At 55.9% G+C, this 14048-nt stretch overlaps 3 protein-coding genes across 3 annotated transcripts; 1 reads left to right on the forward strand and 2 right to left on the reverse strand.

The window, feature by feature from the left end:
• Positions 1 to 178: 178 nt before the first annotated feature.
• JDV02_003820 (uncharacterized protein) lies at positions 179 to 2197 on the reverse strand. Its single transcript, XM_047984985.1, has 5 exons — positions 1841 to 2197; positions 1676 to 1761; positions 1540 to 1598; positions 914 to 1468; positions 179 to 829 (listed from the first exon to the last, which is right to left on the reverse strand). Exons 1-5 carry the CDS (start codon positions 2152 to 2154, stop codon positions 260 to 262), a joined length of 1584 nt encoding a protein of 527 aa, XP_047840960.1. The 5' UTR covers positions 2155 to 2197; the 3' UTR covers positions 179 to 259.
• A 240-nt stretch (positions 2198 to 2437) lies between these two features.
• Positions 2438 to 4091, reverse strand: JDV02_003821 (uncharacterized protein; the record flags this gene model as incomplete). Its single annotated transcript, XM_047984986.1, has 3 exons — positions 2438 to 3228; positions 3327 to 3633; positions 3712 to 4091. 3 exons carry the CDS (start codon positions 4089 to 4091, stop codon positions 2842 to 2844), a joined length of 1074 nt encoding a protein of 357 aa, XP_047840961.1. The 3' UTR covers positions 2438 to 2841.
• Positions 4092 to 5199: 1108 nt separating this feature from the next.
• Positions 5200 to 6665, forward strand: JDV02_003822 (uncharacterized protein; the record flags this gene model as incomplete). The annotated part of the gene is made up of 4 exons (XM_047984987.1): positions 5200 to 5286; positions 5364 to 6130; positions 6211 to 6342; positions 6437 to 6665. The coding sequence occupies 4 exons, from the start codon at positions 5200 to 5202 to the stop codon at positions 6663 to 6665; spliced, it is 1215 nt and encodes a 404-aa protein (XP_047840962.1).
• Between the last annotated feature and the right edge of the window lie 7383 nt (positions 6666 to 14048).

A 14048-nucleotide genomic window follows, 5' to 3' on the forward strand; every position in this document is an offset into this window, starting at 1 on the left:
GCTAGATGTAAGAAGAGTGTTTGATGGACATGAAAAGGGGAGCACATCAGCAAGCCTGGGTGTCGCTGTTTAGCAGAGTTGGCATGATTCTTCATACTGCGACTACATATACGGTTCACAAGTTTCGATACGAGCACCGACACCGCATGTTGCACATTTTGCAGTGTCAATTGCTTATATACACGCTAAAACGGCCGCTCCCCGCCTGTGGGTTTCGTGTTCCCATTGACTGTTGAAGTTTGACATCTCCACGCATTCATCAAGCCTCGTACCGAAAGTTTTCGTTCTCGCGGTCCGTCATGTCCATAAACGCAGTCCGCGCGGCCTCTTCGTGGTTCACGAGCTTCACCTGGTCCTTCTTCTTGTTCAGACGAAGCAGGTAGAAGCGGAGGAAAGCCATGAGCACAAACGTCAGCGACATCATGGAGAGGATAATGGCCCAAGCCGTCGGGTAATGGTCGTCCTGCTCCTGGGTGCGCACGGTCAACGGAGCTATGCCGTTGGAGGCGCAAAAGGCCGCCCAGACGAGGCCGGAGGTGACGGCCTTTTTGGTGTGGCCGGCCGTGTTGGCCGCCATGAGCGTGAGGACCATGACCAGGGTCGTCGCAAAGATGGAGCTCAGGTAGAAGCCCCAGAGGGGCGTGGTCTTGGTGCTCCAGTCCGACTTCCACACCATGACGGCGCCGGCGATGACGGGGAGGCAGCTGACCATGCCGAAGACGGACCGGCTGTGGTGGATGTACACGGCGCCTGTGCCGCACACGATGAGGGACACGAAGAGCGTGGCGCCGGCTCCGCCGAGGAGGAGCACGGTCTTGAGAGGGGGATACTATACGTCCAAGAGTTAGTGAGCAGCTCGGAAGATGACGACGACGACGACGACGACGACAGCACAGAAGGGGAGAGCTCTTACGCCAAACGACTGGACAATGATGGAGCCGAACCCAGACGTGGCCCCGTTGGTCAGGCTGACGGCAAAGACCATGACCATGTAGAGGTACGTCTTGGGGTCGGTAAACGCCTCGCGGACCTGCTCGCGCTTGATGGTCTTGTTCTCGATGCCAATCTGCTCGTAGCGCAGCCTCTCGACGGCCACGATCTTGAGCCTCTGGGAGAGGAAGCGCGCGGTGAGCGGACTGTCGGGGAGGACGAACCAGAGCAGGATGCCCCAGACGGCGGTGATGCATCCGATGATCATGAATTGGTATCTCCAGGCGGCCAGGGGGCCCTTGATCTGCCCGATGGCGTACAGGAGGAGCGTGCCGATGAGCACGCCCATGCCCGTGGCCGAATACCATATCGCGTATCTCAGGGGCTGCTCGCGGCGCTTGTACCACATGACGGTGATGAGAGAAAAGGCGGGTGCCATGCCCGCCTCGGTGACCCCGAGGAAGAAGCGCTGCACGAGCAGGCCTTGGTAGGAGTGCACGGCGACGGTGCAGACGGTGACGCCGCCCCATAGGACTGCCTGTGTGCGGAGGGTCAGCTTCCCAACGTTGCCGGGCCGGCTACAGAAGCCAGTGGTGGGCGGATACTGACAATGATGGAGGCGTATTTTCCGAGGGGGAACTTTTGACTCAGATAGACGCCGGGGAGGACTGCGATGAATGCCTCGTTAGACCATCACGGTGGCGGAGTGAGTGTGTTTCATGTTCATGTTTTGGACGTCACTTACGCCCGAGAAGGTATCCCCAGTAGAAGATGAGGGACACGTAGGAATACCTGGACGAGTCGACGACGACCTTGCCTCCCTTATAACCGCTAGGCCGGAAATCAGTATAAGCAACCCTTCCCCCCCCCAAGGAGACGTCACAGCATGTTTGACTCAGGGGATGCGCACAGTGTAATCAGGTGCAGGTCCGTGAGGACGCCAAACATCGCGGCCCCCGTCAGGCAGGCCTTGTCCATGAACTGCAGCGCGTTGGTCACGAACATGATGGGCATGAGGACGCAGTCGATGCGCCGGAGCGTCTGCCGCTGCTCCGCCTCGGTGAAGCCGCCGGCGATGAGCGTGTCCACGAGCTGAAGCGCGACATCGCCGTCGCGCGACGAACCCCCCGCCCCATCTGGCTTGTCATCGGCGCCGTGCAAGGTGGATTCATCGGCGTGCTGGTGGTGCTCCGCGGTGGTGCTTGGGGGCTTCTCTATATGCATCGTGAACGTTGGCTGAGGCGTTCATTGACTAGGTCACTGTACATCAACTACGTACGACTTTGGTCACGTCAAGACATGGGGCCGTCTTATATATCATTTTCCCACGTCAGTCAATGCAGAGACACCGCCGATCGAGGGGAACGTGCGTATACTAGGTTTGGAACCACCGTTGGAGTTGCAGCAACCCACAACACCACACTTAGATTGAGACTCTACAACATATCGCACGGTCCAAGGCCCCCCCCCACGATCAACCCTTGTCCATCGACGGGTCGACCCCGAACTCCGGACTCGCCTCCTTCTGCGAGAAACCCATGATTGGCTCTGCCGGCAAATCGACGTGCATGATTGGCTGTCTCGGCAAGCCATCCCACATGCATCCAGCCATCCCCGGCCGGCCCGGATGGTTACAGAGTTAAAAGTGAAGCTAACAACGCAACCCCCCGCAAAATGCCAGATGGAGCATCGCTAGTGCCCAGAGTTCACATGGCTTCGTTCCCCCGCGTTAACCTCGCTGCCAAGCCTCGGCCTGCCTCATGAGCATCGCCAGGGAATCTTCAGCAAGAGGTGATGAGGGGTTACCACGCCATGTTGCCACTCACGAAGCGGCGGGGCCAGGTTGAGAGTTGAGACCGAGGTTGAAACTGAGAGTTTTGAGTCTTGACTCTTCATGCACGTCCGTCCAATTCATGCAACGCGTGAATCCCAAAGGGGACCCAGGTGGTGGAACAGGCCTCGCGAGCCCAGCACCTGGTCGATGTTCTCTCCTCTCAGCAGCTGATGCGCCTCCGACTCCATGTACCGCCGCAACACGAGCAGAGGCCACTGCACCCGCACGGCCATCTCCCTGTCGTCGCGTATGACCCGGCGCAGCGTCGTCAGCGTCTCGGCGAGGAGCTCGCGCCGGCAGCATGTGTCCCGGCACGAGTGGCTCCTCCTCGACGAGCAGAACAGGCGGTGGGTGTACACGGCCAAGCTGCGGTATTCGGCCACGGCAAACTGTATCGCCTGGAGCTCGTGCTCGCGCATGTCGACGTCCGGCCGCCGGCCCACCGCTAGGAGGTCTTGGAAGCGCTGACAAACGGGACCGCGTGGTCAGCCACATGGATAGGCTTCAGGGCGCTAAATTGGTTCAGAGGGAGAGGGAGTGGGAGGGGGGGGAGGGGACCTACTCTGCCGATCTGATCTAGCTCACGCTGCCAAGCAGCCTCGTCCCCCGCGCCAGCAGACTGGTCGTGCTGAGCAAGAAGCAGCTTTGTCTTTAGTACGCAGCACTCGTGATAGAACTGCAGCGGTCGGGACACGGAAATGTCGTCGACTAGCTCCTCGGTGGGATACCCCGGCGTCCACATGTTGCGCAGCGCGTCCCTGGTGTTGTGGAACAGCTGGTCCATGACCGCGACGCACGACGTCTTGTGCCCGGCCTCGCGCCACAGCCTGGGCAGGGAGTCGGGCACGCTGAGGTTCAAGTTGATGTACCTGGCTCCATCGTGGTCAGAAAGAGAACCAACGCCGCCTGGATGCAGTGCCGTGATATCAAAAGGGGGTTCCACCAACATGGTAAAGAGAAGCAGCTGCTGGCCGAGCAGCGGAACCCGTGCCGCCCACGACGAGTCCCCCTTTGTCGCAAACAGCGTCGCCAGGAACGCATACAGCCCTCGCAGGTGCGCCTCCATCCCGGACGTGTGCCGGCCAAACTGCTGCTCGTACACGACCATGAGGAAGAATGTGGCCAGCGCCTCGTTGAGGCACTGGGCCGACCGATAGTCGAGCCCGCGCAGCATGGCCCCAAAGTCCTCGAGCGCCCGGCGGTAGTACGCAACGCCGTCGTGCCGAGGCAGGGCACCACCATCACGCGCCGGGGGCCTCGGCTTCAGCTGCTGTGCGCGGCGCATCGTCTCGAGCTCGCTCGCCGAGATGGCCAGGATCATGCCCATGGCGGCGGGGGAGCTCGATGCCACGCGGCCACGACGATAGTGCAGCGAGGACCATCTCCACGACTTGCCCAGCACCCGGATCAGCAGCGTGTGGGGGAAGAAGGCAAGATACTCGAGGTCCTTGGACGAGAGGAGCCCCCCCCCCCGTGGAGCAGAGCAGCCTCAGATCAGGGATGCTGCTGCTGCTAGTAGTACTAGCGAGCTGGGGGGCCGGAGCTGCCGGGGCCCCGCGATCCCTCGGCAGTAAGAGGCGATGAGACACCGCGGGGGCATCGCCATCGCTCGGGCTTCTTTTGGGTGCTTGTCTGCGTGGCTGATGACGTCGAGCCACGGCGAACCACTCACATGGCAACCGTGCGCCATGACACCGGTTGCAGACGGGCCGCGCCTCGTCGCATTTGACTTTGCGCGTCCGACAGGTCGAGCAACCTTGTGTATCATCATGAGACGGCGGGCAGAAATGGAAAATACATGTACAGTGTGGCGATACGAACCTGTCTTGGACCGCGTCCGCGTCCTCTTGGCCTCGGAGCAAGCATCGGACAGGGGCTCCGAAAGCGGCGAAACTGTCAATGGAGTCGACATGGAGCTTTCATCCGGCCGGTTATCAGACGACGGCGAGCCTGCTGGTATCGTATGACACATGGTTTTTGTTCTTGCCGTCGAGTGTGTGCTTCCCCACAGGTCCAGTCCCTTCGTCGTGTTGTCAACCCCCTCGAGCTCCCAGTTGCAGGACAACAAAGAGAGGGGAGGGGAATGGATGGACAGGACGGATAATAAAAAGGGTCTCCGGACCAAGGCCGCTTCTTATGCTTCCATTGGCTTGATCGTAGCGACGTTGGCCTCACAATTGGCTGCAGCGCCAACGCTAGAAACTTGCATGTGGACAACAGCATAGCGTCTCCACCTCTGCCAACCTTTGGGTAGGGGTTATTGTATCGGAATTCTGGAGCCGCTGGGGCAACTCATCCCGTGTAAGTCCCCTGATGGACTGTTCAAATACAAGCCATCTGGTTCGCAGTTTGAGCAAGAGAGCACATGGGTCAACTGAGAGTTGAGAACAAGACAACGAAACAGCTCGGCCATTGCCCGTGAAGTTGACAACATAATGACCTCGACACAGGAAACAATTGCCACGCAGCAGGCCGAAATCGTGGCCAAGCACACGGAGGAGCTATGGAGGGTAAACCAAGAGGTCCGTTGGTACTTACAGTGTTCTCATCCCAAATCAACACGACACAACTCAACATAAAGGCTAACGTGAGAGAGCAGATTCACAGCCACCCAGAGCTGGCGTTTAAGGAAACGCACGCACACGACACAGTCTGCGGACTGCTTGAATCCCTCGGCTACAGCGTCACCCGCCACGCCCACGGCCTCAAGACATGGACGGCATTCGAGGTCGAAGCCGGCTCCGATGGCGGTGTCGTGGTGTACAACGCCGAGTACGATGCCCTGCCGGGCATCGGCCGCGCCTGCGGACACAACCTCATCGCCACGTCGTCCATCGCGGCGTTCCTGGCTACCGCAGATGCCCTCAAGGCGAACAACATCAGCGGCCGGGTGCGGCTCCTCGGCACCCCGGGGGAGGAGGAGGGCGGCGGCAAGGTCGCCCTGCTGAGCGCCGGAGCGTACCGAGGCGTCGACGCCTGTCTCATGGGACACCCCGGGCCCCTCCTCGCTCCCGTCGACGGGGTCGTACACGTGCCGTTCATGGCGGTCGTCGGGGTCACGGTCACGTTCAACGGCGTCAACGCCCACGCCGGCAACGCGCCTTGGCTGGGCAAGAACGCCCTCGACGCAGCCGTTGGCGCTTACAACAACATCTCGATGCTGAGGCAGCAAATGTCCCCGGAGCAGAGGGTGCATGCGGTGATAACCCACGGCGGCGATCGCGCCAATGTCATCCCTCACAGGACGGAGATGAGGATTCTGATCCGCGCCTCGACAAACGCCGACTTGGAGGCAACGCGTCCGCGGATCGCGTCGTGCAGCCAAGGGGCCGCAGATGCTACGGGCTGTACCGTGGACTTGAGATGGTACGTCGTCGCCTTACTTTGCGGAAGCGGCCTTGCCTCGGACACATGAGAAGAAAGAGCTGATGTTAACATGACCACAGGGACCATCATTACAAAGATCTCCAATGCAGCGGCCTCATCGAGAGCGCCTTTGCGAAGAACGCCGCCATGCAGGGCCGCACGTACATGGCAAAGGCGCCCACCGGAAGCGGAGCCTCGACCGACCAGGGCAAGTCAATAAGCCTCCATTCCAACATCAATGCATTGATAAGACTGTATAGACACACACAAGACTGACAACTTCTTGACACACCCAGGAAACGTCAGTTACGAGATTCCAAGCATCCATCCAATCTTCCTCCTCGACGTAGAGGACCCTTCCATCGGCCCGCACCACCGCAAGTTTGCCGCGACGGCGGGGACGAGAGCCTCGTTTGCGATTGCTCTCGAGTTCGCAAAGGTCATGGCGGCGACTGGGCTGGACATCCTGCAGAGCGGCGCGTTGCGCGAGGAGCTAACGTCGGAGCTCGCAGCGGCGCGAAACGGGCGGACTTGATTTTTTTTATTAATCTTTTTCCCTTTGTGTACCCGACGGGCGTAACGACGGCTGCCTATATAGGTGATATTGAAACATTGTCAGCGTAATTTGATATGGGAGCTCGGTTGACGGCTGGGCTTAGCGTCAACATGAACGCAGGAGCGACATTGATCAATCGAATAACACTGTTGAACAGTCGAGACCAACAAGAGTTTTAGGTGCACGCTCCTGCCAGCCAGCGGCGTGACCTGATACATTCTAATGACCACGGGGCGAGAGATGAGTCCACGTGCACGCAGCTACATTTTGATGGTTGCCCCTTTAGGAAGAACATGAACGGCTCTCTACTGCTTTTGCCCGCTCACTATATATTCGTCGTTTTCAATCCCTTGACACCACCAACAGGGACTTTTCTTCTGGTGTGTTCCTTTCACTTTTTGCCTCTCGACCTGCACGTACAATAAAACACAAGCAGCTTTTCGCCTTTCCAGTTTCCCTCTCTTCTCCCCCCCGCGACTACCCCAACATGTTCATGTTCCGACGTGACGAAGATGAAGACGACATCGTTTTCCGGGCAACACTCTGCTGGGAACTCTTTGTGGAATACATGGCCTTGCCTGATCTCCATGACACACGCCGTCAAGCCGCTGCGCAATATGTGGGATCCTTCTGCAACTGGAGGTTTTGGGCCGGGATCCCTGTACATGCAGTGCTCCCACGGAGCACCTTGAACCCACTCGTGGCATGCGGCGGCCCGAGGAGGGTCGAAGCGCAGTGGTTGCTGTTCAGGCTCGAGGCTGTTCTACGCCTGGGTATGTAATTCTGCCCCCTACCTACTCCGTCTCAGCGGTCGCTGGTGGTTATACTCGGCACATTGATGATAGGGCTGACTCCAACATGACTCAGAAATCAACATGTTTCACCCCAGGCTTGCCAGCCTGCCCCTCGATCGACATTGGATTCCGGCAGGGGTGGAACTCCCACAGGGCCAGTATGCTTTTCAGCCGATCCGTGAAGGGTTGGATAGGATGGCCGACGAAATGAATCACGCACGTCAATCGCGATGAATGGACACGCGCATGTGCATGAACCTACCAAGGGCCACCTGATTTGATCGATTACGTCGTTCATGGCGTCGGTCATGTCGTCGATCATCTGGGCCGCGTCGTTCAACCAGACATCAATGTACGAGTTACGACGTCTGACATCATCAATGTACCGGCCGGCGTGATGACGCTTCGTTGAACAAGTATGTTTCCTTTCTTCTTTTTTTTGTGTTTTTCTCTCTTGGGCAATCAATTCCTTCGGCCGAGGTTAAAGTAGTACAAGTCAAGGGGTTCAGTGTTCCAGAGGAGCGAAATTGACCGATAGACCACGTAGAGTCTGCCTCAATGTGTTCAAGTTCACACAACGACTCGACTGGACTGGCTAAGCGTGAGGCCTGGCATGGCACCAATCTCGGGCGGAGGCTCCTCATGATTTGCAAACTGCATTCGTTGATTGAACCAAGGCTCTCCTTCAGACACGACTGCCAAACACGGGACGGTCTATCCTTGTTGACGGGACGGGAATACTCCAGTCGCGCTCTAGCACTCAGACCTTATCGCATACCCAATGACATCCTGTGCACAAGTATTGGCATCGACCACGCAAAGTTGGTCCTCGGGATCCTCAGGACACTGCAATTGATGTGGGTAGACGAACCATGGTTAGAAGATGACTCGAAAAAACAAACAAAGAGTTGACGTGGTGGACTGGATCCAGACAATCTGCAAAACTTACATCTCTCGGAAAGCAATTGTGATGGGTCGTTTTCGAATCATACTTCCAGTAGCCGTCCCGGTCCGTCTCCTCACTAAGGTACCAGGCGACGGTCTCGCACTGGTTAGTGGCCGGGTCGCACTGTATAGAGAGTATGCAGATTCGCAATCAGCGACCGCCTGGTTTCGGGAGCAAAAGGCCAGGCGTCGTCATTGAGATATGTAGCACTGGCTCAGCCACACACACCTTTCCGTTCCTCCTTACGTTGTGCCTCCTCGCCTGAGCTTTCGCCGCATTTTTATTCTTCTTGGGGGCAGGACGACCCCGATGCTTTGAGATGGTGCCGTGCTTTTCCACAAACTCGGCATCAAGGGCGGCCGCGTGTTGCGCAACAAGTGCCAACGCGATGAGGCCAGCGACCCGCATCGTCGCCAAGCTTGGAGGGGGAGGCTGGACGTCGGTGACTGGCGCTGGGCAATAGAGTCGGGCTTCTGAACAGGGTAGGGAAACAGGAAAAGAAAGGGCGGCGAGGGGTGAAGACGAAGATGCAGTCGTGTCGACAAGGAGATCGGGGGGCCACCAGATCAGACCAGTCCAGTCGGGCGTGCAATATATGCATGTAGCCGTTGGTAACGAGAGAGACCGTGCTTCGAGTGATTGGTTAGTCGAAATCGTCGAGCACTGATTTTTCCAGAGAGCGACGCATGTCAGGCCATAGATTCTGTTACGTTGAGATTATGATATGTAGGACTCTTGACACTTGGTCTTATCGCAACTGGACATTGATGGGGCGTGAGGCAGAGGCCCCGTCCCTCCTCCGCTTTCTGACCAACGTAAACAAGTAGTCATTATGCGTTTCAACCTGACACAGAGAGGTATATGTAGTATACTTAAGGCGGGCCAGAAACATGAACAGACTGGGCCCGATCTTCATGTTCAGAGCAGTTCATGTTCGACTCAAGTCCACGGGTGTTCAATGTTCGATACATTATGTCACTGGGAGGCACGGCGCGCTCGGGGACACGCATTGACGCGGTTTCTGCTCCAATGCTAAGCAGCACACATCACCTTAACTTGTTGGTCCCCCAGCTGGAGTCCATGCTCAAGTCGTAGACGGCGAGGGGTCAATGAGAACGTGCAGCGGCTGCCTAGATTATATGATGTCGGAAATCAACGCACTGGTCTAGATCGACCTCATTGACGGTGAGGGACATGGAGGGAGTTTATCGGACTGGCGGGCGCAGAACATCAATCAATTACTCGACTGTTTCGATAGTGACGGACTAATATGACACACGAGCTTCAGTGCTCGACGCACCCACCGGCCAGCGGCGTGACGTTAATGCAGATAGCGATGTGAGCATTTGATCGCACCGAGAGCAGATGGGGGTGCAAGCACAGCACCAGTTGACCCGAGTACGTAATAACGCTCCATATCACTCCTCTGTGCCGCTTGCTACATATTTCGTCGTTCCCTCCACGCTCACACAACCGTCGTACCTGACTCCAAGAGTGCTTTCCAATACGCTTTTTTGTCTCTCGGCCTGATTCACCCTAGAAACTATTTCCTGTTTCCCGTCTCTCTCTCTCTCCCTCTTATAATGTCTCGGCCCGGGCCTCGATCTGGTGGCCAACATGAAGACGAGATCAAAAGCCGGGTAGCTAGATGCAGAGCTCTCTTTGCTCGCTACGTAGCGCAGCCCAACCTCCACCCGAGTCGCCGCTTACACTTTTTGGCGTACGAGAGAGGCCTAGTCGCCTGGGCGACGGTTGCAGGGGCCCTTCCAACGGAGGAATTAGCGGGAATATGGCCGGAGGGTGTCATGCACCCAGACTTGGCACAGCCTGGCCGGATGAGGACTCATACGATTGAGTTACTCACGGAACTCGAGGCGTCCCTACATACGGGTAATACTACTACTTACTCCCGTCCCTGTGGGCATGGTGCTGACTCCAAAATTAGAAGTCTCCTGCTGGCTTCTCCACCGGCAGGATATTAGTGTTAAGGGGGTGAACATTCCGCCGACCGGCAAATATCCTGCCCACATTCATTCATCAGGCCAAGCCCTTATTGAGCCAATTATTACAGAACTTATAGAAACACACACTAGGTTGCTACCACAGTTGGTCGCATCGATGGAGTCGAGGCGAATGCAGGAGTTACGGCTGACGGCGTCGTCAAGGCCGACGGCGTCGCCGTCGCCAATATAGCGACTGTTTAGTCTGCTGCTTCGATAGGCCACGTCTTCCTACTGTGTTGGTGAGAGAAGGCGCGGAAGATGACTGCGGTAGGAGGTAGCCCAGGTGAAAAACGGCTAAAGGAATGGCTAGGGGTAAAAGAGACAGCAAGGATAAGACTATAAGGATAGCTATAAAAGGAGAGAGACCACCCTAGAGGAACGAGGACGTCACGCCTCTTTAGTCATAGCCGACCATACTCACTCTTTTGCCCCCTTCTTAATGCTTCAGATATAAGCATGCCTTAATAATATAAGTATCTTGCCTAAGCGCGAAAAGCCGTATAGTTTTGCCGAGGAGCGTAAATACGAGCATTCGACGTTAGAGACCATTTAATCAGCTTATAACGGACCTCTTGACTATAGAAGGACTTTAGATTTAGGAATCCTTACGTTACGACGCGTTAAGCAGAGATGGAAGAAGAGAACGACGAAGGAGATGCACTCCGTGGTTTGGTGTCTTTCTCGCCCCAATAAACTACTAAACATGTACCTTGGAGACGTAAAGGCCGGGCCGGGCGTGTTGAAGCTCTTTGATGATAGGGACTGGAGTCAGGGCGAATTGTATCCTTACATTGATATATAGTCCCTTCCTTTAGCTTAGAGAATATCATATACATACTTACTAAGAGTCATGGCGCGCTTGAGGACTAGATATAGACGCGGTTTATGTTTCAATGCTAAGTAGCGACAATCACCTCGACCTAATGGTCCGCCCGACTACATAGAGTCCATGCTCAACTCGTAGACGGCGAGGGGTCAATGCACGAGAACGCGCGGCGGCTGCCTAGCATTGCCCGGGGGAGGGCCTCGTCGGTCGGGCGCAGAACATCAATGGAGTATACTCGGCTATTTGACGGACCAACATGAACCGAGTTTCAGTGCTCAACGCACCCGCCGGCTAGCGGCGAGACATCAATGCAGTTGGCGATGTGACCATTTGATCGGACCGAGAGCAGATGGGGGGTTCCAGGCACAGCGCAGTCGCGTCCGTCGGTGCGTGTGTCAGAACCCAACCACACGGGTCATGTTGCTGCCCTTGATGTGAGTTGAGCACATAATAACGCTCATCCCTCTTTGCCGTCTGCTATATATTTCGTCGTTTCCTCCACCCTCGACAACCGTCGTACCTGACTCATAGCGTGCTCTCTAATACGCTTCTTGTCTCTCGGCCTGATCCGCCCTTGCAATCCTTTCCTGCTTCCTCCCTCTCCCTCTCTCAAGATGTCTGGGACCCAGCCTCAACCTGGCAATCAACATGAAGACGAGATCATAACTCGGGCAACAAGATGCAAAGACCTCTTTCAGCGCTACGCAACGCTACCTAACCTCGGGGAGAGTCGCCGCGAACATACTCTTAAGAAAGAGAAATCTTTTATCATATGGGCGATTTATGCAGGGGCCCTTCCAGGGGTAGATGTAGGGGTGAAGTGGCCGGTGGGGCGAGTGCACCCCAAGTTAGCACAGCCCGGTCCGCATAGGAGTAATGTGATTGCTTTACTTACGCAACTCGAGGAGTTCCTATCTTCGGGTAATATTCACTATTTACTCTCTATCCTTGTGGTATTTTACCAGACCTGTCCATGTTGCTGACTCTAACTTAGAAATCGCCTGCCTGGATGATGGTGTTCAGGCGGTGGCCACTCCCACCGGCAGCCATCCTCACCACCCGGATACATCAGCCCAAGACCGTCTTGACCAAATTGTGGATAATTTACAACCCAAGTCCGGTTATGCGGCTGGGTCGATTCTCGATCAGTTGCTTATAAGAAAATTGGCGGCGTCAATGCAAAGGTACATGTAGCGACCGTTTGGTCTGCTATGTACTTTGATGGGGCCACGCCGTCCTACTAAACATGTACCTTGGCAACGTACGGGCCGGGCCGGGCGTGTTGAAGCTCTTTGATGACCGGGACTGGAGTCAGCGCGGATTGTTTCCTTATGTTCTCTTCCTCATGTCCTTACAGTCTCTTCCTCATGTCCTTATAGCTCTTCCTCAGGTTAATTTAGAGAATTCCTTGAGGAACGGAGTTCCGAAAGGATTTCTATAGCCCGGTTTTTGCATTCTTGAGGTAGTTAAGAGAGTATTTTCTAATTGAAGCTTTATTCCTATTAGTCTAGTTCTCATCTTCATCTCACAATCCACTGGCGTTTTTCCTATTATTATGATTACTACGTAAAGATAAACTACCGTTTCCTCCTTTCCCTTCTCTCAAGGCCAGAGGCCGGAGCTGCTGCCGGTCCCTAAGCTAGCTTAATGGCCAGAGACCCATACTGATGTCAAGACCGCTAAGGACTTCGTTCCTCAAGGCTCGGTGTGCAAGGCATCCCTACATGTACCGTGCATTCCCCTATGTTATGTATATGCTTACTAAGAGGCACGGCGCGCTCGAGGACTAGATATAGACGCGGTTTATATTTCAATGCTAACATGAAGTAGCGCATATCAGCTTGACTTAATGGCCGGCGACTACATAGATTCTATGCTAAACCCGCAGACCACACGGCGAGCTGAGGGGTCAATACGAGCGTTAGGCGGCTGGGCGGCTGCCTATTGACGTCAACGTAGATGCCGTCATGTCGAAAATCAACGCACTGTATGTAGTCCGGTAGTCCGGTCCGGACCTCATTCGACGGGGAAGGGGGAAAGCCTGTTGGATTGATATTGAGGCGCAGAACATCAATGGAATACTCGACTGTTTCCATGTTGACGGCTGGGACCAACATGACACCCGAGTTTCAGTGCTCGACGCACCCGCCGGCCAGCAGCGTGATGTAACGACAATGCAGCTGGCGATATGACCATTTGATCGGGCCGAGAGCACCAGCAGATGGGGGAGTTTAGTCTGGTTTCAAGCACAGCATAGTGGCGCCCGTCGGTGCGTGTGTCTCAGAACTCGACTATAATCGCTCATGTCGTTTGTTGCCCTTGATTTGAGTTGAGCGTGCACATGAGAGCCCTTGATGGGCTCGCCCCTCTTTGCCACTTGCTATATATCCGTCGTTTCCTCCAGCCATGCTCACACATAACTGTCGTACCTTGAATCCAAGTGTGCTCCAGTCTCCGTTACGCTTCTTGTCTCTCGGCCTGATTCACCCTCGCAATCCTTTCCTGTTTTCTCCCTGTCCCTCTCTTAAAATGCCTAGGCGCCGCCCTCAACCTACGCGCCGACCTCAACCTACGTCCCAACCTCAACCTACTGCTGCCACAGACGAGATCAAGGCCCTGACCGAGGAATGTATATGCCTCTTTGGGGAGTACTTAGAGATCTCCAACCTCCATCCGACGCGCCGCGAAGCCTTTGAGGGGTATAGGGAAGCCTTCGGCTTCTTCACGCTACTTATCGGGAGCGCCCCAGCGCCATATAATATACTTGGACCATGGCGGGCCGTTGGCTTGCAA

The sequence above is a fragment of the Purpureocillium takamizusanense genome, chromosome 3, assembly GCF_022605165.1.
Source record: "Purpureocillium takamizusanense chromosome 3, complete sequence".
In the NCBI taxonomy this organism is placed as follows: Eukaryota; Fungi; Ascomycota; class Sordariomycetes; order Hypocreales; family Ophiocordycipitaceae; genus Purpureocillium; species Purpureocillium takamizusanense.